A 23,965-nucleotide genomic window follows, 5' to 3' on the forward strand; every position below is an offset into this window, starting at 1 on the left:
CATCACAGCTGGTATTAAACAGAAACTTGGTATTAGGCCAGCATAGGTGCTCTAAACCAAAGCCAGCGCGCAAGAGCTTATGGAAAGAAACAAAAAAAACCCCCGGATCTTCCCAATAAGAACACGTAATGCCTTATGTGTTTGACAGTGGACCTGACAGCATTAGTAAAACAGAACTTCATCTTCTTAGAAGCATGCAACTTCCAAACTTAGTATTAAACACAGTGAAAATAAATGATAAAAAGAGGTTACTGATTTTCTTACCATGGCTCCTTCCAATGAAATTATTAACTGGCATCACAAATGCAGTATTTCCAATTTACACCCAGTATCACAGGATGATGCTGGAAGATAATGGCAATAGCAGTTTCATTTCCTCCTACACTACCCCGCTAAATAACTCCCAGAGAACCCACAGGCTGTATGTGTGTACCAAAGGCTCAATACTGCACCACATCCTCTTCTCAAGAGAGAACAGCTTCAAAAGCATGTCTTGCTCAAAGCTTTTCTAACCTAATGCCACTGTTAAATCAAAAAAAAAAAAGACTTGTATTACTTTTAACTGGTTTTAATAATTAAACAGAGATGTAGCTTGCATATTGTTACCACGACTTGAGTAATGCTGACATCCAGCCTTCCCGGTTGGGAATGGACTGTATGTGGACAATGAACACGACCTACTTCATACGGCTGTTACACGAGAGGTTCAAAATTCCCTTCCTATGAATCAGAATCAATTACAGCTTTTCACACATACATTAATACTTGGTGATTTTTCTAACCTATGTAAAACCACAAAAGAACACCTCACACTGCAGACCACTCCCCGACACAGCAGGGAAGGAAAGCTGCCTTGCCAAGATGAACAATAGAAGTACAGAAAGCCGTGCAATGTTTTTAATGAGGAAGTGCCAAAGATGACATTTTAGCGCATACACACTGAGTCAACATGCCTTATACAGAGGGATACACCGAATTTGTAAATCATACACAGGAGCAGTAGATATCAATCTGAGCACCAGATCTGAACAGAGAAGAAAGCACTGAACAGTCATCAATATTTTTAAGTCCTTAGCTCTTGCATCTGCATTGGGAGAGTCACCGAGTATTTAAGGGCTCACATTTTCCTATGATCAGGTTCTGTGGCTTCCACTTTGTAACAGAAAGAGACATGTTAATAAAGTAATTTTAACTTCCTGTAAAGGAGTTCCCTCTTTGGGATGCAACTCTACAATTTTAAAGCTTTTCAAACTCTTTATACAAATGAAAAGCTGAAGTGAAAAATGTAAACATACAAAACGTTAAAACCCCATTTATGTTATGTAGGACTAGAGATACACACAAACATATATATTTTTAAATAATAACTGAGTCCATTGTCACCCCCTCTATATATAAACTCAAGGTCTTGCTTGCTTCATGGTTTCAAATATATTTTAGACCTGAGAAACTCTGTCAAAGATAAATCTGTGTCAATAATAATAACTGTATCTAAGTCAAGTTTCCTCATTACTGAGAAAGCACAACTTAAAGCACATTTTATCTAAAAAGATCCACAGTGCTACAGCTCATGAAACATTTCCAAGTTGCCATCAAAAAATCCTCAATCAAGATTAATCTGTTTATGACTAATTTATCTGAATACCTACTTGTAGGAAATTACAACTGAAGAACTGATAAAAAATAGTTATTGAACTGCATATCATAGAGAAGACTCCAAATATAAAAGTTGGAGGGTGTTTTTCTTTAAAAAGACAAATATTTTTCTGCTCCTTGCATGAAGGGTTGCCATCAGTCAAGAGTTCTTGTTTCCACAGGAAACAGTGGCAATTAGAAGTGGACAAATCCCAATGATCTGGCAGAACAACGTATCACCTCCCCGTAGAATGGGAGATCAGAAAGACTGCAACCTGTAGTAAGACAGCAGTTACTATTTCCACTGGAAACAAGCACAACTACTACTGAGGAGCCATGAAAACTCACCAGGTTTTCCTCCCCAGCACAGAAGTGAGATGGCAAACATGCCAGAAAGCTACTGGACCGAAGGGATCAGTGGGGGAAAAGTAATTAAAAAAAAAAAAAGAGATGATGTATTAAACCACAACTGAATAAAACTTGAGGCTGGATACCAGGAAAGTCTGAAATCGGTGAGCTACAACATTTTCATTTCAGTTAAGTTTCTCTTTTGTGAATTCAAACTTAGAATCTCTGAAGCTTTAATGAACAAATTAAGAGTTTTTGTGTACCTGTACATGAAAAATAAAAGAAGATTCCCAAGGTGGAAGACTCTTGAGAGGATAAACTCTCCGTGAAGACCTAAGCACAGCATTCTTGCTAGGGCATCCTCCTTCCCGAACAGCAGACAGTCGGCCACTCAACTAATTCTGTGGCACTTGTTTTCTACAAAATGTTATCATTAAGGGTTCCTCACGTAGTCAGGTCACACACATTACGAATTTTTAAAGTATGTTTAAACCACAACAATAATGACACTGGATTCTGTAATGATTACTGTGAAAATGGATAATAATTCCGAAAGAGTTGACAAAACAGGGAGGAGAGGAAGAAAATGAAAAAACAATCAAATACAAAATCCATAATTTTTCTTTGTTAAAGCCATCACACCGGCAATTCATTTGAACATCCATTCCCATGTTCTTCAACATTACTCTTGTTCTCACTCTTGTATGTGGAAAGGAATAAGTTCTCTATCTGAGTCAAGAACTCTTCAGCAATGAAGCAGTTCGTTACCTTGCCCAAAGTCTTCCTCATGCACTCCAAGAGCTAGTCAAAAGAAAAGGAGATATTTAAAAACTGTCAGCTTTACTGAGTTTATTTTTTCCCTTTCTACCTGGTTAAGTATTCTGAAGGGATTAACACTACTGAAAGTGTTTAACCATACAATGGAAATTTTAGAAAGGAACAGACACAGGAATACAGAGTGGTTTAAAACCAGTGCTCTAAAAGCAATTACACAAGAGCTAAATTCAAGAGTATTCCAGCAACTCAAGTTTAAATTTAAGTTGTTTATAAGCAAAGTCATGTTGGGAGGGAAAAAAGAGGATGTGGGTAATTATTGTGTATGTGTTTACCTTTCGCATTGGGCAGATTTTCTGTCTTCTTTGTGCAATTAATGTTACAGCAGTAGTTACTTAGAACTTCCACTGACTTCTAGTTTCCAGTCACTGGAAAACTAGTTTCCACTTTTGCGTGACAAATGCAGCACAGCACTGCTTCCCTGACTGAACAAAGGACTAGGAAGTCCAAATCTTCTCTCAAAATGCATGCAGTTCTCAGCACTGAGAGCACACAACACATTGAGAAGAGAGATTGTTAATCTGACATTCATCCTTTTCCAAAGTGAGGTTATAACTTGGTGTTTGCATGTCACCACTGGCCTCATTTCTCTCAAATGAGGACCCTTATTCTCACTGTGTTTGTACATAGTTATGCTGCACTACAGAAGTAATTTATTGTGTTTAGTTTGGATCTCCGATTTGTAAAAACGTAACTCCAGGTGACTTCCGATGATACAAACCAGACTTTTATTAAAAAACATATTTAAAGTTTAAAAACTAAAGAAGAAAACTTACTTTCTGCAAACAAGTCAGGTCAGAATCTCTATGAAAAATTTTATCCATGGGGACACTGCTGTTGAAAGAAAAACAAGTTGTAGAAAGCAGACGCACATCTTCTCTGAAATGTAAGTAATAAACATGCAGAAATGCTAAACTGGCTATTCTGTATAACACAAGTAGACATTTACCTATGGCAGAGTCTGTATTTTTCAATTATCCACCTTGTTTTTTCAAATATTAATTCCCACTGAGGTTCCTCCAACATCTGCTGTATTTCAAATTTGTAGGGCAGGCCTGTAATGAATTGAACATGATTACCCAGTGTTTCCAGTTAACCCAACTTTTTTTATTCCTTTTTCTTTCTTAACTTTAGGTGCAATCCCTTCCTTCCTCATAACTGTTCGTAATTTCTTACTGACTGCAGAAGCTTGCAGTCCCGTTACTTGCCAATGTTAGAGATTAAAGTAAAAGTATGACCTATTTTGGATTCCAAATTGAATTTTGCTTGGAGTGGGGAACAAACCTGTTCTCTCCCCACTTTTGCCAGTTCCTCACACCATAAGGAAGCATGCAGAAATTTACTGCGCAACAGAAAAAAGGCAAAATAAGTTTAACGTTTATAATGTGGTACGACTTACGCTCTTGTTTCCCTAAGATCTATGTGGTTCATAGAATTATACAATGGTTTGGGTTGGAAGGGACCTTAAAGATCATCCAGTTCCAAAGCCCCTGACAAGGGCAGGGACACCTCCCACCAGCCCAGGCTGCCCGAGGCCCCATCCAACCTGGCCTTGAGCCCCTCCAGGGATGGGGCAGCCACAGCTTCCCTGGGCAACCTGTGCCAGTGCCTCACCACCCTCATCTGATCTAAATCTTCCTCCTTCCAATTTAAAGTTAAGTGAATGAAAAAGGTTTTGGTTTTTGTGTGTGTGCTGGCTGATGAAGCAGTAAGCTACTGTTCTAGGTTTCAGAGGAATTGTGTTTCTAAAGGAAAAAAAACTCTGTTTTTTGCAGATGGTGCAAGAGGAATTTAGAAAGTATTCTAAAGGAACACCAGAAAATTACTTGCAGAACGCTGTTCAGTTACCAAAAAACAGGGAGAAAGAAACAAACTGTAAGTTTCAGTAAGTCATTAAAAATAAAGCCTTCCCAAGATCATGAGACTTTAATGAGATGAAATGCATGATTTCCAACTAGACCTCAGAGTAAGTGAAAAGAAAGCAATAAACACAATTTCCTATTTGAACACATCTCAAATGTGAAACATTCAGTGCAGAACACATTTCCAAGCATAAGAATTCATCTACAGAAATAGTTATGGCTGATACGAAACACTGATGTTTATTCATTTACAGACTACCACAGCACTACTGCCACTGTATGGCTTTTCTAAAGTGCTGGAGGAGAGATCATGTTGTGAACAGCTGATTTCAGGACAAGAACATTAGGTCACCTCAGACAGAAAATGTATGTGACCAAAACAATGTCTCCTTCTAAAGGCAGATAAAGATTCCAAGAATTTTAACTCCACAGTGCAAGGGTGGGCTGCATGGGAAACGAGGATAAGGTTATGGTACTATCAGTATGGTAAACAGGAATCATGGCACAGATGTGGCTGCCACGTCACTTCCCCATGGACTACGAAGCAAGTCTCCATGCAGATGGTCTCCCCTGCTTACTTCCACAGGAAAAAACAGAGGGGGAACTGTCGGTTCACACGGCCTCTGCTACTGCCTTGCCAAGATAACTGGAAACCTCAGAATTTGGATGCAAAAATCAGGACTTAAACAGGGGAAGGAGGAGGAGAGGGAAGAGACATCTACCATAGTTACCATGGCAGCTGTCCTCAAATTAATGTCAGGGCATGAGCAGAAGATCTGATCGTCACTTAAAATGTCATATATTTTACATGCTAGATGTTCTTAACTGTTCAAGAAAGGAAAACATCTTCTTTTCATGAAACACCAATGATACTTTTAATCACAAATTTGTTCTTTTAGGTTGGGATTCTCTCCAGCACAGCATTTAATCTTTTACATCTTGTCTTTTCCTGGACATTTGGCAAGTTTGATCCTTTGACTTTCTGAATGCTAAGTTACTCAAGTAAGGATTTTTGGCCCCTATAGAGGCCAGTCTTTTGCCACTGTACTTCTGTCTCCTGGATCACAGGATCCATTTGGAATTGTGTGATGCAGCAAAGTGTAAGCCACATATGCAAAGCAGTTGCTCAGCTGTTCGTATGGATAGGATCTGTAAATAACAGTGACCCTTATCCCAGCCTTTTAATTTCTTTTACAGGCTACGGAAAATACTAATACAGGAAAACAAGTTTTTATCTATTTATACCTGTACATTCTTGTCATGACATCACGAACTACTTGCAGGCCTACATTTTAAGCAAAATTCCTGGCTTCATACAGCACAAGTTACCAACAAATATATGACTAACTATTTCTCAAGTTCAGAATAAACAACATTTTTACCATTAGTATCCAAAAGGCAAAGAAAAAGCAATTAAGACAATGGACATATTGGTACTTACGGTAGGAACCATCAGAGCTGATCTCATCGCTAATTACTAGACAAGTAATCTGAGAATATGGCAGAGGGTTATTTCGGTTGTAAGGACTGATAATCATTCCAATGAACATGGCACCACCCCTGGAGAAATAACTCTAAAAAACAAAACAACAAACAAAACCCTCACACATGAATAATACAACCTCTGTCACAACAGCATTCTGAAATTAAAATAATAGAATTTCTGTTAATTTAAGAATGAACTGATTTTAAGATGCATTAGAGCAATAACGTGCAACACTACTGTAAAGACCAGGGAGGCTTCAGGGTTGTTGGGTTTGGATTTTTTTTTTTGCTATGTATTTACTTGTAAGGTACAGACCACAAATACCTGGTATTTAGCTTGAGTGTCAATATCTCGTATTGAGGGGTTGGGGTCAAAGGCTGGGTGGGAATGGTACCATCCAACAATGCTGTATCCTCTGGCAGCCAGTGTTTCCGAGGCCTGTGTTTGAGACACTGGATCCATCTCGCACTGCAGGCCTGTACTGAGGCTACTGCACGGCTCTGCTGCACAGACCTGTTAAAAAAGCCTCCAGATGGATAAATGCAAGAAATCTCCATCAGTTAAATAAAATGTAAAGAATTTTAAGAGTCATATACCAGATCTTACTAATGATAGAGTTAACAGGCCAACACTTGAACATAAGCATAACTCTCACACTTCAAGACTACAGTAATTAACTTCAACTTAAGTACATTAAAATAGTTACCCTTCAGAAATAACATTTTCATCTGTTCAAATTATATATAATAATCATAAGAGTTCTAGTATTTTAGAGAAAATCGAAAAAGACAAACACTTACTTCTACAATTTTATCAGCTTCAGAGTATCTTCCACCCAACAGCCCTATTACTTCTGCCATAGACACATGAGAGTGCTAGAATGATACCAAACAATTATTAAATTCAAAGTTGTAGAACTTCTCCTAGTTTTGATCCACACACGACAAAATATATTGGCTTCACGGCTACAAGTCAGTAATTTCTTAGTGACACTTCAAAGGAAAACTCAGGACAGCTAGATTCTCAAATACTCAGTGTTTCAGTTGAAAGCAAACAGAACAGATCCTGTCTGCTTATTTTACACATGCATGCACACAGTACATTTGTATAAAACTTCCACACAGGAAGCAATGCCAGCTTCAAAACCCGACACTTGTGCAATGAATGCTGTGCAGTGCTGCACAACTGCACAATTTTAGTACAGCTTATAGTTACTAAATCCCTCCCCCACTGCTTTATAAACAGAAAATTTATTCCCAGACTGGTGGAAAATGAGCCCATAAGATTTCAAAACAGCAGTCTATTTCAGAGAGCAGCTTTAAATAAATTATATTTTAAGTATGAAGGAGAGTAGTAAACAGTAACATTCTTATTGGTATACAACCATTCACCTTCTAGAAAAACTGAGCACAATATAAAAACACATTAAAATCATTAGGGGCTTTATTTAGTACTGGATTTTCACTGCTAAGTCTGATTAAAGAAGTTAATGTAAGTACTGTATTTCTCAATCTTCTTATGCTGCTCATAAAAAAAATAAAGAAAACCCTATATAACCCCACAACATCTACTTCACAACTGCTTGAAAGATGAAACCATCCTCACCAAATCCATTATTAAAAGTGCTTCAGAAGACACTTTCACCTGAAAGGGCTCCTGAAATGATAAACACAATGAGTATAAGAGAAGTAACTTAAGCAATAAAGCAGTCTTGATTATTCACTTATAGGTACATACCTGTTTTTCTTCAGTGAATAAACAGCACGGTATCAGCTGAAAGGGATCAAAGGAACTATAAAATGAAAGAAAATTTCTCTAAAGATGTAGGACAGTCAGGAAACTTTTATGTTTCCCTCTGTCTCCTTGGCAGAGGAGGAATAACTTAATTTTCTTTCCTGGATTATTCATCCCACACTAGGAAGACTTCCACCAAATATAGAAACTTCACTACCCACAGTCCTGAATTTCCATACGAACCATTTGAAATGCACACATTACTTCAGACCGTTATACATATTAATGTCTTGCAGCATTCCAGCCTGATGCTACGCAAGACATTTGTTTCACTTCTAGAAGATCTATGTTTGAACATAACATACATCAAATAATACCTTTTTATTTGTCTTGAACCTTTAGAAGACTTTGCAGATTTCAATTTTTCTTCTTCTCTTCTTCTTGCTAATTCTTCAGCAGAAAGGTGCTAAAAAAATTTAAAAAAAAGGAAACATGTCTTAACATTTTTGCTGCTGTTTCGGTACTGTTTTGAAAACCAACCCAGAATAGACTCTTGACATCAGTGTTCTCGATAGGCTATGCATTTGTGTGTGTTACGGGGCTACTACAAAGAGCCACAACAGAAACAAGCAGTGTGAAAGTAATGACGATCAGACATCCAGGCCACAAGGTGTCTGTTGATTCTTACATTCCCCAAGTCAATAAAATTCAGTGAAATCACAGCCTGTATTGCAAGCCATGCATAAATGCAAAGGTGACAACTAAGGAGAAAATCTGTTGTTTCTATCCATGGACAGCATTTACCATGACCCCAGAGTAGGGATGAGGTTTTTCAAACTTAATTTCAACCCAAATTTGATTTTGCAGAAAGTGTTAGAATTATTAACCACAGTTACTGAACAATAGGGATGGCTTTATAAAATTATGGAAAGAACTGTTACATATTCTTATTGTAACATTGTATTCATATTAACTATTCTTATTACTGAAGGCTGTACAATAAAAACAGGATGTTTACAGTTCCTCATTTTTTTCTGGAAGGACAGACATGCTCAAGTACACATTATGCTTCCAAGTATTCTATAAAATACTTAAACTTCTAAGAAATTTTCTAAGCGTTTCATAAACCACAGTATTACTGAAGATATTGCTAGCAGCAGAATTAATATTAGGAACTCCTGTCTTCTGAGTTATAAGCACAAAGAAATCAATGGGGCTGATAGAAAATAAATATTTAAATCTTATTCTCCTATCCCCCACTGTTCACATTGGTAGGCAGCTAACTGAAAACAAAGGGTCACTAAACCTCCTACAAGACAAGGCAAAAAGTTTCGTAGGCTTAAACCAGTGCAGGGCCACACACACTCACAATATAAAAACCTTTGTAAACACCAAAGTACAGATGTATTTATCAGCAGGGTAAATATTTCACAGCTGCTCCATTATTTTCAAATTACTGCTTCCACAGAGAGCAGTACCTACTATACAACTGCTTCCCTTGTATATCTGACACACCACCACCTGCTAGCAATTAGCAAGAATTAATTCTGTAAGGGAAGTTTAAGCCACAGAAGGGTTACCTCAAATGTCTGTCCTTCCAAATCCTTTGCATCACACCAGTTTCCCCAAGGGTCTCGCACTCGCCGTCTTCTTGTACGCTGCAACAAGGAAATCAGCACGAGTCAAAGACCTTACTCCTGAAGAAAACTGCACTTATTTCATTTAATGAGCTGTAAGAACATTGTCCAAAAGGTTACTGCCACATGAATGTCACTAACACTATGATGTATTTCCAGGAAAGAAAGAACACCCTGGAGTTCTGTAGGATTAAGTTCACAATCTGTCATGAAATATCAGTGAAGTTCTCAGGTTTTAAGGCTGTAAAGCATAAAACCTGGTTATTGCTTTAGGGATCACCAACATCTCGGACAGCAACAGTGCGTTATTATCTAGCTCTGAATTATAGCTCAGACAACACAAAAAACCATAAAGCCAGTATATGTTGACACCTAGCATATACTACAATTCTTCATGTTTCAGGTTTGCTTTTTCTTTTAGAGGGACTTATTTATTTTTTTTTCTCATCAACTCATTTATTTCGTTATGAAGTACTTAAAAATGATACATTAAGTATGAATAAGAAAATTAAACCTGGCAGGCCTTGGTAATTCCTGTAGTTATAAAGGAGTTACTACACATTGTGAACATAAGGCTTTCTGTAATTCATACTGTATACGTGGTATACTTAACAGTTCAAATGCAAGCAACTTAATCACACACAACACACTCCAATTTTTCTGGCTATTATGTAACCCATACAGAAATCAAATGTGCAAGATAGCAGGAGTTCAGGCAGAAAGCCATCAGACAGCAGAACTTGTACCCAGACTGACACTGGAACTACAGGGCATTCCAATGAAACTGCAAACTGAATGAAAGGGGAAATTTCCTGAGATGCCCTTGCTTGAGAATCAAGGCTGAAGAGGCCTTCTCCTTGCCAAATGTTTTTTGCTGCCCCCACCTGCCTCACCAAACCGTACCATGGATTGCAGGCGCTGAGCAAGTTGATACGCTTCCACCGTGTCTTTGCCTTCTTTGGATCGCGTTTTGTCAGCTGGCTGGGGCCGGTTATAGACAGCCTGTTCTACAGGACACAGGAGAGACACCGTGCTTCAGGAAAGCGTGAAGCCACTTATTTCTGCTACAGAGCCATGGATCAGATAGGTAAGTGGTAAGGACAAATGACATAAAGAAAAAAGCAACAACAAAAAAACTCGCAGTGAAAAGACATCTCTTAATGTCCACATCACTAACTGATTATGCAGCCCTCTCCCACCACCACAGCTTTTTTTAAGATAGGAAAATTTCCTTTCTTATTGATAATTTATTTGAGACAAAATGTATTTGCAGGCCATTCCTCCTCTCCTAGGTGACTATCATTCAGCTTTGGATGAAAATAAATTCAGAGACTAAACCAACTTATAGGTGTACATATATTTTTAACTTGGCACCTAATTTTATTATTTGTATCTCATAAAACCTTGCCTTGAGAATGAAGACACTGGTTTGCATTTAGGAAATAGTTATAATCAGTACAGGAAAAGAATCAATAACTTGAATTCTGTCTCACACAGAGGCAGGGCAGAATTTCAGATACAGCAGGTATCAGGAAAATAATCCAACACTGGACACACAAAAAAGCACAAAACAAAAACCCACCCCACCAGCTAGTGTGAAGTAAACAGGAAAGGGCAGGGGTGGGGAAAGGAAGAATCAAAAAAGAAAGGAAAAGGTCTTTTGTAAAACCAAAAAATCCACAATCCTGTAAGCAGGTTAAACTCCTCTGGATTTTCACAGGCCATGAGACACAAGCTGCTCAGGGCTCCTTCCTAGCAAGGACTAACGTGTATCCTGTGTGAGCAGTGCACACTAACACTGAGCACTCACTTCAACATTACTACCAAGGCAGGGTGCAGCTGCATGGTTGAAACATGACTACATTAAACACAGTCTAAACAGAGATTCTCTCCTGCAGAACTGAAATTTAACAATTACTATTTAAGACATTAAGAGTACAGAGAAGTTGGACGATTACCCACATGGTCACTTGATTCCGATTAAGTGCAGTTATCCATGCTTCAATGAAGTGAACTTATGACTCTTAAGGTACCACCTGCTAATCTTCCTTCACATGGCAATATTCATTTTAATAAAAAAAAGCTGACAGTCAATAATAGATACATTCAGTAAGAACTGACTAGAATTCAAGTTCTGAATTGAATGCAATGAAAATATCCTTACCACAGCCAAAGTTAATCGCTCCTATTAATTCCAAGTACGTGTGGATCCGCCCAATGCAGTTAACATCACCGCAGTTCTTCAGACCTGGACGTACTGAAGTCTTATTCAGGTACTTGGGTTTACACCTTTCCCTAAAAAAAATAAAGTATGGCAGATTGTCAGCTAGCAAAATAAATCATCGGGGGAGGGAGGTGTGACTTCAGCCAAGGTTGAGTCACTGAAGCAGCGTTTTCCCTTTGCAATGTACACACTACACAGGGTAATCACAGCAAACACATAAGTTTCACAAAACACACATTTTGGAGTTATTTATACACATTCATACTTATGCAGTGTGAAACTTGTGTTCCATGCATTAAAACAAACCCTTCAACATGGTGCGAAGAAGCAATGAACTACTCAGAAGTGCTCCAGTACCATTAAACTGATACAAGAATGGCCGCATTAGATTGGTCTAAATAGCTCATGTAATCACAGGCTTCCTCAGCGTAATAAATAAGCCTGCTTGACTCTCTGTACGCTTATAACTTGCTTTTAAACTGCTACTGAATCATTTAGGTTTAGCACTTCTCTGGCAGGGAGTTTTATATTTTCTTTGCAACTAGAATAAGCTAATACACAAGAGAACTGAATGAGAACAGAGTTAAACTCAGCAACTCTTCCTACCTGAAAGCAAGCTAACCAACATAAGAACCACCCAAATCTGGTAACAGAACACATTGAGACTGCAACCACATATCACTAAGGTTCTTTAAACCGATTCTTCAGAGATGGAATATACAATATCCATTACTCCAAATTGATTCTTAATTCAAATTATTTTTTTTCGGTCAACATCATGTGCTCTAGCACACACTATTTCTTCTGGCTGCTTTTCTGTAAAGGCAGTAAACAATGCCTACAGACCTCATTACAGAATTGATACCATCAGTTATTTTGAAGAACCGTTTCTTGAAACCATATATACATCATTACATATAAGACAAAAGCTGGGAGAAAATAATATAACTAAAGTGGATGCAGCTTGTTCTGATATAGGACACATTTTCATAATGCTGCAAAGTATTTTTACTGCTTTAACTTCCAAGAACGCCAGAAAAAAACTGAGAAGATGCAAAAGAAGCATTAAAAAAATCAGTACTCTTTACTGGCAGTCTTTATAAGGCTACCATAAAACTATTTTTACTCTTTTCAGAAGTAAGCTATTAGCATTAAGTACTGTTTTAACTAAAACGAAACAGGACATGAATCCTCTTAATCACTTATTTCAGTAAATTAAGTTAATGCATTTTACCATTGATCCAAAATATAATTCCTAATTTTCAAATAACGCTCTGGTGTTTTGGCCTGGCGCCCTTCAAAAAATTCAGGAATAGCTTGCTTTTCTTCTTCCAGAATGATGCTTCTGTCAACCTCCACTTCTTGATCAGGCGGCTTAAGCTCCTCTGCTTCTTCTTGATGATCTTCATCCACTTGGCGGGGAGAAGGAAAAAGCAAACCGTTATCAGCAAGGTCTCTCTTCTCCTCATTTGGCTCATGATCAGTGGCTTGTGTAGTACCATGAGATGTTACTAGCCTGCCTTGTTCAGCTTTCTCAACAGAATTATTACATTGCCGATAATCTAAGTTCACAGAATTATCACCGTTCAGGTGCTGAGAACACATTGCTGCAACGCTTGGAAATACTAATGCATCCACGGTATCTGGTTTGGTAGGTCGAGGATCTTCTTCCAGTAAAGAAATTGCAGTACTATGTCCAACAGATGAAAAAACATTTTCCATTCCTTTTGTTTCTTCTACGGGACTTTTTGAAATAACAGATAATTCAGATTTTCCAGTTTCTTGCTGGAAGGTAGGAGAAAGTAGTTCATCCATGTCATCAGTTATATCCACTTCTTCATCATCTGACAGCTTTTCAATTTTCACTGCATTCAGATTGGGGTCGGCAAGGCCTCTTAAGTTTCCAGATGACCACGCTGCAACCCTTATCCCATCCTCAACAGGAAGACTGCTGCCACTCTGACTTTGCTCTTCCTTTTCAGAATCACCATTTTTTGCCTTAGGAAAATCAAAAATATTTTTAGTATGGAAAACCAAAACAAACCACTCTGCCTCCCAAATAGAACTATTTCACTCGAACAGCAGATATTCTGAAGTATTTCTTACCCTTCTAATACATTTCAATCCATTGCAACTAAATTTTATACAGCATCACAGGTATACTTCTAGCCCAAGCGTAAATGAATATGTATTTCCATCCAGAAAAACCCAGACAATAGTCATTTCTTCTTAAATACTCACAAAGTCTCAAATGAACCTACAACACAGCTGAAACAGCTGCGTTGTGGAAAACAAGTATTTTCGGACTAACAACCAACGGTATAAGAGACTGCAATTATATTGCATTAATTGTTTAGTTATGCCAGCAATAAAAACACTGAAGTCATTCTAGGAACTTGAAATCAGCCTGACTCCATGTTTAAATCTGCAAAAGAGCATAGTCCACTTTTCTGAATGTGGGAGTAAATATGGGAAAAGCAATGGATGTCATTGATCTGGACTTCTGTAAAACCTTTAACACAGTCCCCCACAACATACTTCTCTCTAAATTTGATTTGATGTGTGAACTGTTCAGTGGATAAGGAATTGGTTGGATGTTCACATTCTGCCCCTCTAACTCTGCTCTTGTGAGACCTCACCTGGAGTTCTGGAATGCTCAACACTAAGAAGGATATGGAACTGTTGGAGTGGGTTCGGAGGAGGTCTACAAAGATGATCAGAGGGCTGTAGCACCTCTGGTATGAGGACAGGCTGAGAGGGTTGGGGTTGTTCAGCCTGGAGAATAGAAGGCTCCAGGAGACATTAATAGTGGCCTTCCAGTACCTGAAGGGGACCTACAAGAAAGCTGAAGAGGGACTTTTTACAATGACACATAGTAATAACACAAGGGGAAATGACTTTAAATTGGACGGTGAAAGATTTAGATCAGACATTAGGAAGAAATCCTTCGTGATGAGGGTGGTGAAGCACTGGCACAGGTTGCCCATGGAAGGTGTGGATGTCCCCTCCCTGGAGATGTTCAAGGTCAGGTTGGATGGAGCTTTGAGCAGCCTGATCTGGTGTGACGTGTCCCTGAATCTTTGAGGTGCCTCCCAACCCAACCCATTCTATGATTCTATGAAATGCAACATTTACTTTAACAGCAGTACCACGAGAAGACAGACTGAAATCAAGCCACACGTACAACAGCACACTTGTCAGACAGGCTGTTCGCTAACTACAGAGAAATGCTGTTTACCTTGTTCTTAAAATACTGCCGAGCATAGCTCTTCACTTGTAGAACAGTACGACTTCCAATCAACTTGGCAATTTTCGTCCACCGGCGGCCAAATTTCACCTAGCACACAGCAGCACACTGAAGTTACCCAAAATCTAACATTCTGGATGTTGCGCTTACAAGTGTCAAAAGAGTTTAAAAACTCAATTATTCATTACAAATGCACAAACACTACAGCAAACTGTGGTGAAGAACCTTGCTACTCATACTGTCCCAAGACGAAAACCTCTTCCAACAGTTATTGTTATTCTTAATCAGAGGATCTTCTTCACCAATTCAGACATGCAGTAAACTACATTACCAGCTAACTCAAAGAATACAACTGAAATGGATTTGTACTTAGCAAAGCAAAACCTTTCACATTTAGAGATCATAATCTCTAAAGACTTCAGAACAGTAGTTAAAGGATTTCACTTTATTCACCGATCTGCCATAAACACAAGCTACACTTCCTGTAGTTAACTACAGCATTGTGACTGTAGTGTTCATAAATCTGTATATTGGAGATATTTTGTGACCTTAAATTGTCATCAGCCCCACATGAATGAAATTTGGTAAACAAAGCCACTTGGGGGGATTCATCAACATAAATCTGATTTATCATTACACTCTTAGAAGATGACAATTATTTTTAATAGGTTAGAACTAAAAATCAGAAGCAGATAAATACAACATAATTATTTATATTAATTATAAATTTGCTAATAAACTAATGACATCTATCCATAATATTACATATATAAACAAACTTACCAGTCCTTGTTCAAACAGTTCTTTTTCTTCTGACTTCCACTTTATTGAGTAACTTGCTGATTTTGTAGGTGATCGCACCCTAAGAAAATAATTAACGACAGTGAGTGCTTTCTTAAAAATACATATTCTCAAATCCCAGTAACTGAAGGCAACTTCTGACACAGGAGGGCTACTCTCTATCTTCTGTAAAACTCATGATATTGTTCTAAATGTGAATGTGGCTGACAAATAAAGCATCAAGAAACATGTCAGCTCCTTCACCACAAAGGAGGATTCAAGGCAATGCAACATTCATAAGCAACTAATGGTACAAAATACATAGAAGCTGCGAACAGAAAAGTTCATGCAAGAAAGCCAACTACAAGTAACAGATACTTTTTCCATAAGGACCACTGTGATAGAAAAAACAAAGTATTTTACTACTATTATTAAACACAACAATATTTCTTTGTGTAGAAAGGTCTCAAATAATTTTGGACAGTCAAACAAAAGGAACTAAAGAACTACATTTTTTTTTTAACGGTGTCTGGAAACTTGATAGAAGTTAAAAGTTAACTTAACAGAAGTTTAAAAATACAACTCAATCATAAAAACATACGTACATGACTTTTCCAGTTTTCTTATGTGGGCTGCAAATAAAAAACAAAGTGAAAATAAAAATTAATAATTGCAATGCTGTTGTATATCTCAGCAAATAACTTTATTTTGGAAGGACTTTTCATTTCTTCTCCCCTGAGAACTTCTCCCAGAACACAGCTTACCTTTTTGTAGATCTTTTCTCTGTTTCCTTTTGATTGAGCCATATGTTTTCAGAAAGTGATTTATTAGATAAGTAATATCTGTTGTAGTTACTAAGTAAGGTTTTGAAGCATCAGAGTATGTATTTGTACTCATGAGAATTCTAATAATTGTATAGATTATTATAGTTCATAATTATTCAGATGTAGAAGCAAGTACCGCACTGCTTTCAAACTAAAACAAGCATAATTTCACACACTCCTGCTATTTTAATGCATAAGGAGGTGACATTTGACTTCTGAACACCCACGCTCACCCTACTTGCAGCAAACTATGTACCCTGTTTCTACAGCAGTATTTTTCTTTTTTTAACTTCTACTTGAAACCAGGATTTTTTCTGCTGTTACACAGCAAAAGGATACTCTTCTTCCAGCAACATTTTCTCAATGGCAGCCCTGTTTTCTTCACTAATGCTGCTGTCCAGCGTCCACGGCTGCAAACAATATATGCTTTAATATTTGAATTTTGCCACTCTGCTTTTTGATTATCAAGAATATTGAATAGCTTCTAATAGTAAACAAAAAGCACTGTTTACAAACCTAGTAAAGCACATACATCAATGGAAGAAAATGGAGAAAAAAGAAGTTCTGATAACCTTGCCACATGTAGCTTTCATTTAAAAGGTACTTACCAGGCTGTTATCAGTTCTCCAAGATGAATCGAGATAGTGATCCTGCAGCAAGCTTGAACCTGTGTTTTCATGATCTCTGAAAAAGATTCCGGTGTTCAAAACAATGCAAGCATATTCAAACAAAATGAATGCTGTCAGGGGAAAATAACATGCAGTAAATAACAAAAAGTTTAACAGAAGTCGACAGAATTAGATGCTAAAATTAAAACCACATACTGCAGACTAACATATAACGTTACTCTTTGAAATATTCTATCAGATTTGGCGTAAATCCCCCTCAGTGAGTCATCTCTTTCAGTAATCTCAGTAGCAGCTCCCCGCCTATCTTACTGCAGACTGTACGAGATACCAGTGAAACCCTGAACAGCAAAAAATCTCATCTGGAAAGACCTGAAATCAAGAGGGACCACGTAAAGATATACACAAATTTAAAAAGCCAGAGTTCTGGGGACAATTAAAAAGCTATATTTTTACTATTACAATTGCCACTGAGTTGTAGAAGTTTTAAGTGGAGATAATACATCTCTCCCTCAATAAGGGAAAAACTTCTCCTTACAAAGAAAAAACTGTTTTCCTCCAAAGGAAAGCTCACACTTGCACAAAGTTTAATAGAAGAATCCTGTCATACAAAATTGTTACAGCTTTTACAGACTTCATCCTGAAGGCTGAGGGGAGACTTCACTGCTCTCTACCACTGCCTGAAAGGAGGTTGTGGAGAGGAGGGAGCTGGGCTCTTCTCCCAAGTGACAGGGGACAGGACAAGAGCGAATGGCCTCAAGCTCTGCCAGGGGAGGTTCAGGCTGGACATTAGGAAAAATTTTTTCACGGAAAGGGTCATTGGGCACTGGCAGAGGCTGCCCAGGGAGGTGGTTGAGTCACCTTCCCTGGAGGGGTTTAAGGCACGGGTGGACGAGGTGCTGAGGGGCATGGTTTAGTGTTTGATAGGAATGGTTGGACTCGATGATCCCGTGGGTCTCTTCCAACCTGGTTATTCTATGATCCAGATCATATTTGATCTTTTCCGTAAGTAACTACTAATTACTTGTAGGAAGCCATCCATCAACTTTCTTTGATTGAAACGCAGCACAGAATCTACTCAGTAATCCAGGTCACTATTTTTGTTGTCATCCTTCCCTTCCAGGCCGTTCAGACTCATCAGCCCGACACCTCTTGCAACGCCACTAAAATCAAATTCTCCCGCTATTCCAAAATCTTCTGCGCCGGCGGCTCAAGTTCCCATTTACTAAGCAGAGACACACGCTGAGGCAGAGGCCGCGGGTCGGCCCAGCGGCCCCGGGGCCCCAACACGCTCCTCCCGTTCGCTCCGGGCCCCTCGCCGAGCCTCACGGGCCCTCCCGGCAGCCTCACCCCGCGCCGGGCCTCTCGCCTTCCCCGCGGCGGCCCGCAGGCCCCGTTCCCCCGCGCCACCCGAGCTCTCGCTGCGGGGGCCCGGGCCGCCCCCGGCTCACCCCGGCCCCGCCGCCGGGTCCCCCTCGATGTCCACCTCCGGCTCCTCGCCCGCCGCCGCCATGGCGCCGGCACCGCCGACCGCGCGAGACCCCGCGGGAACGAGGGGCGGGGCCGAGGGGGGCGGGGCGAAGCCGGGCGGTGGGCGGGGCCACCTCTGCCAAGGCGGGAGGCGGGAGGCGGGAGGCGGGAGGCGGGAGGCGGGAGGCGGGAGGCGGGAGGCGGGAGGCGGGAGGCGGGAGGCGGGAGGCGGGAGGCGGGAGGCGGGAGGCGGGAGGCGGGAGGCACATCCCGTGGGATGTCCGAGTTTTGTTGGAGCGTGGCTATAAAAGTCACAACTTTATTCCTGTACATTCATAATCACAGAATCGTAGAATAGTTTGGGTTGGGAGGGACCTTAAAGATCATCCAGTTCCACACCCTGCCACCAGCCCAGGCTGCCTGAGGCCCATCCAACCTGGCCTTGAGCCCCTCCAGGGATGGGGCAGCCACAGCTTCCCTGAGCAACCTGTGCCAGGGCCTCACCACTCTCAGCATGAAGAAATTCTTCCTCATGTCTAGTCTAAATCTGCCCCTTCCCAGTTTATACTGTTGCCCCTCGTCTTGCCCCTACAAGCCTTTGTGAACAGTCCCTCCCCAGCTTTCTTGTAGCCCCTTCAGTTACTGGAAGGTCGCTATAAGGTCTCCTCAGAGCCTTCTCCAGGCTGAACGACCCCAACTCTCTCAGCCTGTCCTTGTATGGGAGGTGCTTCAGCTCTCTGATCATCTTTGTAGCCTCCTCTGGACTTGTTCCAACAGTTCCATCTCCTTCTTACACTGAAGATTCCTGAACTGGACACAACATTCCAGGTAAGGTCTCACAAGAGTGGAATAGAGAGGCGGAATCACCTCCCTTGACCTGCCAGCATCGGGAGGGGAGTTGTGCTGGTTGTGTTGGGCCGTGACTATAGAAGTCACAGCTCTATTCCTGTACATTCATAATCACAGAATTATAGAATGGTTTGGGTTGGAAGGGACCTTAAAGATCATCTAGGTCCAACCCCCCTGCCATGGGCAGGGACACCTCCCACCAGCCCAGGCTGCCCAAGGCTCCATCCAACCTGAACACCTCCAGGGATGGGGCAGCCACAGCTTCCCTGAGCAACCTGTGCCAGCGCCTCACCACCCTCATTGTGAAAAATTTCTTCCTAATGTCTAATCTAAATATTTTCCCCTTCCAATTTATAGCCATTTAATTGGAAAATGGGGGGGGGGGGGGTGTTGCATTTTCATCCAAAAGAAATCTGCGTTTCTTTTCACATGATGTATTTGTTCCTCATGGTAACAGGGTTTCTGACTGTGTATGGACGCAAAGAACTGTGATGGATCGTTATATAAAAAATGACTACAGAGAGCCTTCTGTTGGCCCAAGTAAGTGTTTCTGGTTTAAGAGATGACAGTACAAATATTTTGAACCAATAATCTCTTGCAAACTTTTTATTCTGAACATTTCATTGTTGTGCCAGAATTGATTTGAAAGTGAAATTGATAAACGGCAAATATGATAGTTTTCATTATCTCTACCTAAAAATGCAAAATCTAGACAAATCGTGAAAGGTAGAAAGAAAAATAGTTTTTACAGTCCTAGGTTACGTCAATGCCACGTCACAGGAGCAGGAATTCCCAAAGAGAGCACAGCCCAACACCAAAGGTTAGTGTAGCAACTAATGGTGCCCTGAAAACAGCAAGGTCTGGGGCACACACTATGCCTCTGGTTGGTTTATGCCAAACCACTTGATAGGATTTGTTAGCATGGGGAACGAGTCTAGTGAACCTAGACTAGAGCAACCCCACACACATACCTTTGCAGGGAGATTCCTTCTAATCTCCAGTTAGCTCAGAAAGCAGTACAGCAGTGGGCATAAACCAAGCTAATACCACATTGCCCTCCGGAGAGCCACTGCTGCTCGGCTGTTTGCTGCCCTGCTCATCCCCACGGTCAGCTACAGCTGTGAAATAAGTTGGCTCAGCTCACGTGTGCAGCATTGGGCAAGCATACATGGCTGGACTGGCGGGGATAAGCCAAACCAGGGGCACATATTCCAACATCTCTGTGCTCTGTAACCTTGAGGATACAAATGTCTCCTTATTCATAAGAGATGGCTTCTTAAAAATGTGATTTTACCAAGAAATGATTAACTAAGCTAGCCATCCAGGCTAATGTTCACAGATATATGACAATTTGTTGTTTTTTCTAAAGTCTTGATTTATACTAGAGGAGGAGGTCGTACTCCATGCGTTTAAGACAGGTACTTTTTAAGTAGGTTCCAACTATGAGTTTCGTGAGAGAAGCAGAAGACTAATCAATACTTAGAAGTTTAACAGTGTCTTTAAGATCCTTTTTTTCCATGGCCACCTTTGATTTCTAACTTATTCTGCCTGCCCTAACACAATTCTCAGTCATACTAGGCAACGGAACTATTTAAATTATATTAAAAGAGAATTATGCATTTAAATTTAGAAGTTTTTGCTTTACATCTTCATTTTGTTATTAACATTTTCTTTTTCAAAAGTGTTACAATTTGAGCCTGGTTTTCTGTTTTATTAAACTCCGCTACTTGTAATGGGCTCTTTTTGAGACTATTAGTGGCTAGTAAATTTGCTTTTTCTCCTTGTGACCAGTTTATGAGGGCATTTACAGCACTGAAATGGCCAGCCTTGCACGCACAATGCAATGGAGTATTCTTGCTGCTGTCTAGGGCATTAACGGCTGCCCTGTAGCTCAGTAGTAGATTTATCAAGTCGCTGTGTCCATATTCTGCTGCAATATGCAGTGCGGTCTTTCTCCAAACATTTCTGTCATCAATGTTTTTATTGTTCCCTGATGCCAGAAGGAGTTTTACAATCTCTGTGTTTCCCTTGATGGCTGCATAGTGCATTGGAGTGCATCCATCCATGTCCTTAGCTCCAAATCTTCCTTTTTTAGCTAACAGAGCTTTCACAACACTAAGATGTCCTCTTACAGCTGCAGCGTGCATGGGGGTCTTTTTCTCCTTGTCTTGTGCGTTGGGGTCAGCATTAGCATTAAGAAGCATCTCTACCATTGTTTTGTCTCCCCGTTCAGCAGCAAAATGTAAAGGTGATTTTGACTGCTTATCCTTAACGTTAACATTGGCTTTGTGGTGCAACAGCTGTTGTGCAGCATCAGTGTTGCCTCTTTGACTTGCAATATGCAGAGGAGTAAGAAAATCTTTAGTGACAGCATTGATCTTGGCCCCAGCATTAACTAAAAGGCCAACTAATGCTCCTTTGTTATGAAGGGCAGCAACATGGAGTGGGGTTTCATTGGCTTGGTTCACAAGGTTAGTTTCCATCCCTTTTTGCAGAAGCAGGTTTGCAATGGAAGCAGCCCCAGCTTGAACTGCCAAATGCAAAGCTGTGTCTGAAGTGGGAGTCCTTATTCGGAAGTCTGCTCCCTTTTCAATTAGAACTTCTGCTGATTCAGACTTGCTTGTTTCACATGCCAGGAGTAAAGGAGTGTACTGTATTTCGTTGTAGCCATTTATGTCTGTACCTCTGTCAATTAAAGCTGCTACAATACTGTGCAGATTTTTCTGTACAGCTCTAAAAAGAGCTGACTCCTTTATGTCAGGTGACAAATCTTTAGAATATTCTAGTAGTATATTGAAGATGGATGGGTGGTTGCTGTTGAAGGCTCTTTCAGCCATCTTGGAATCAACACTGGCTCCGGCCTTTAGCAATACTTTTGCTGTATTTTCAGCCCCCTGAGAAACAGCATAACTGAGAGCAGTCTGTCCTCTTTTATCCTTTCCATCAACAGAGGCACCAGCCTTCAAAAGCATTTTTGCCAGACAGCTCTCATCTTTAAGAGCTGCCATGTGCAAGAAGTTGTGCTGGTTCCTATAGTTTCTTGCTTCTTCTTTCACGAGCATCTTTAGTATGTGACTGTGGTTATTCTGTGCAGCCAAATGAAGTGGTGTCTTGCCTTCCATATCCAAACTGTACATATAAGCACCACATCGGAGAAGCACTTTCACCGCATCACCATGGCCTTTCTTAGCAGCCCTGTGCAGTGGTGTTCTTCCTTCCTTGTCCATCACATCTAGCTTAGCACCTCTGCTGATCAAATATTCCATCATCTCTGTATGTCCATTAGCAGCCGCCACGTGCATAAGTGTTTCACTTGAAGGATTTAGTGCATTAATATCATGATCTTTCAATGTTTTCTCTAACTCGGACAGATGGCCTTTAGCCACTGCATCAAAGATGCCAACATCAGAAAGATCTTCTCTAGGTTTTGCTGCTTGTGAAAGTTGAGTTTCTTTTCTTTTCTTCTTAATAGCCTGTTCTTGCTTTTTTCTTCTAGGACTGCTTTTTTTTCGCCAGTGCCGTTCACTGCTGTTTTCAAATGAAACCTTATCTTTTTCGAGTAAATATCCTACCAATTGTCTTCTAGCATCTCCAATGCTTTTGTTTACTTCACTGACGTGTTTTCTTATCTTGCTGTAAAGTTTTGGCTCCACTTGCTTTAAACATGGATAAAAAAAGAGCCTGCAAGCTCGTTCACCTTGAGACATTAGTAAGTCTAAAACGCGAGAGTTCTTTTCAGTTCGTGTCCTGTAGAAGCTCATGACCATCTTTTTTTCTGGGGTAAAAATACCATTGTCTATCAGCCAGTTCAGCAGATGGTCTGGGTTGTTTATGCCTTCTACTAGTTCTTCTTTTTTAGTCCTGAGGACTTCAATTGCGTAAGGATTTGTAAACAGGCTGGTTGAATGCATGATGATGTTGATAATCAAAAAGTGAATTCAACTGTTGTTTGAAGTTAAATATAAAATTGCAAAGAAGGATCACATCATTTCGCACATTTTTTTTCATAAAATTATGAACCAGCAGCCATTGTATTTCAGTGATAAATCTTTGAAGAATGAGAAAGAAGTCAAAATTCCCTCACCTTTGGTTTTCTAGTTGTTAGAAGTCCTTTTGATCTCCCATGTTCTTCCTTAGCGACAAGTGAAGTTTAATAACAAAACAAAAAGTCTGTGATGTGTAAAGATATTCCACTTGGAAGACTTCCAGATTTTTTATGCATAATTTGGAGAAAAAAGCTTTCGCGGATCTGATATTTGAATAGAAGATGTTTATTGTGTTCCTCTGTTCCTCTGGCCAGGCTGTTGTTTGTATGTGCCTCAATGACTGGTCTACTATAAACATGACAAAAGAAAATCCACAGCATAGTTACTGTTGCCGTGATTACATACCTTGTATGATCTTAAATG

The 23,965-nt window shown here is 40.0% G+C and overlaps 2 protein-coding genes across 2 annotated transcripts; both read right to left on the bottom strand.

The window, feature by feature from the left end:
* Positions 1–547: 547 nt before the first annotated feature.
* MYSM1 (Myb like, SWIRM and MPN domains 1) lies at positions 548–18,771 on the bottom strand. The gene is made up of 20 exons (XM_069861868.1): positions 18,689–18,771; positions 17,220–17,295; positions 16,951–17,021; positions 16,552–16,629; positions 16,393–16,419; positions 15,791–15,869; positions 14,999–15,097; positions 12,995–13,758; positions 11,701–11,831; positions 10,440–10,543; positions 9,480–9,557; positions 8,277–8,365; positions 7,903–7,957; positions 7,771–7,821; positions 6,966–7,040; positions 6,490–6,678; positions 6,121–6,253; positions 3,767–3,872; positions 3,594–3,651; positions 548–2,784 (listed from the first exon to the last, which is right to left on the bottom strand). The coding sequence occupies exons 1-20, from the start codon at positions 18,748–18,750 to the stop codon at positions 2,620–2,622; spliced, it is 2,490 nt and encodes an 829-aa protein (XP_069717969.1). The 5' UTR covers positions 18,751–18,771; the 3' UTR covers positions 548–2,619.
* A 2,406-nt stretch (positions 18,772–21,177) lies between these two features.
* Positions 21,178–23,467, bottom strand: LOC138723313 (CARD- and ANK-domain containing inflammasome adapter protein-like). The gene has a single exon (XM_069862262.1). It carries the CDS (start codon positions 23,465–23,467, stop codon positions 21,206–21,208), a length of 2,262 nt encoding a protein of 753 aa, XP_069718363.1. The 3' UTR covers positions 21,178–21,205.
* Between the last annotated feature and the right edge of the window lie 498 nt (positions 23,468–23,965).

The sequence above is a fragment of the Phaenicophaeus curvirostris genome, chromosome 8, assembly GCF_032191515.1.
Source record: "Phaenicophaeus curvirostris isolate KB17595 chromosome 8, BPBGC_Pcur_1.0, whole genome shotgun sequence".
NCBI lineage: Eukaryota > Metazoa > Chordata > Aves > Cuculiformes > Cuculidae > Phaenicophaeus > Phaenicophaeus curvirostris.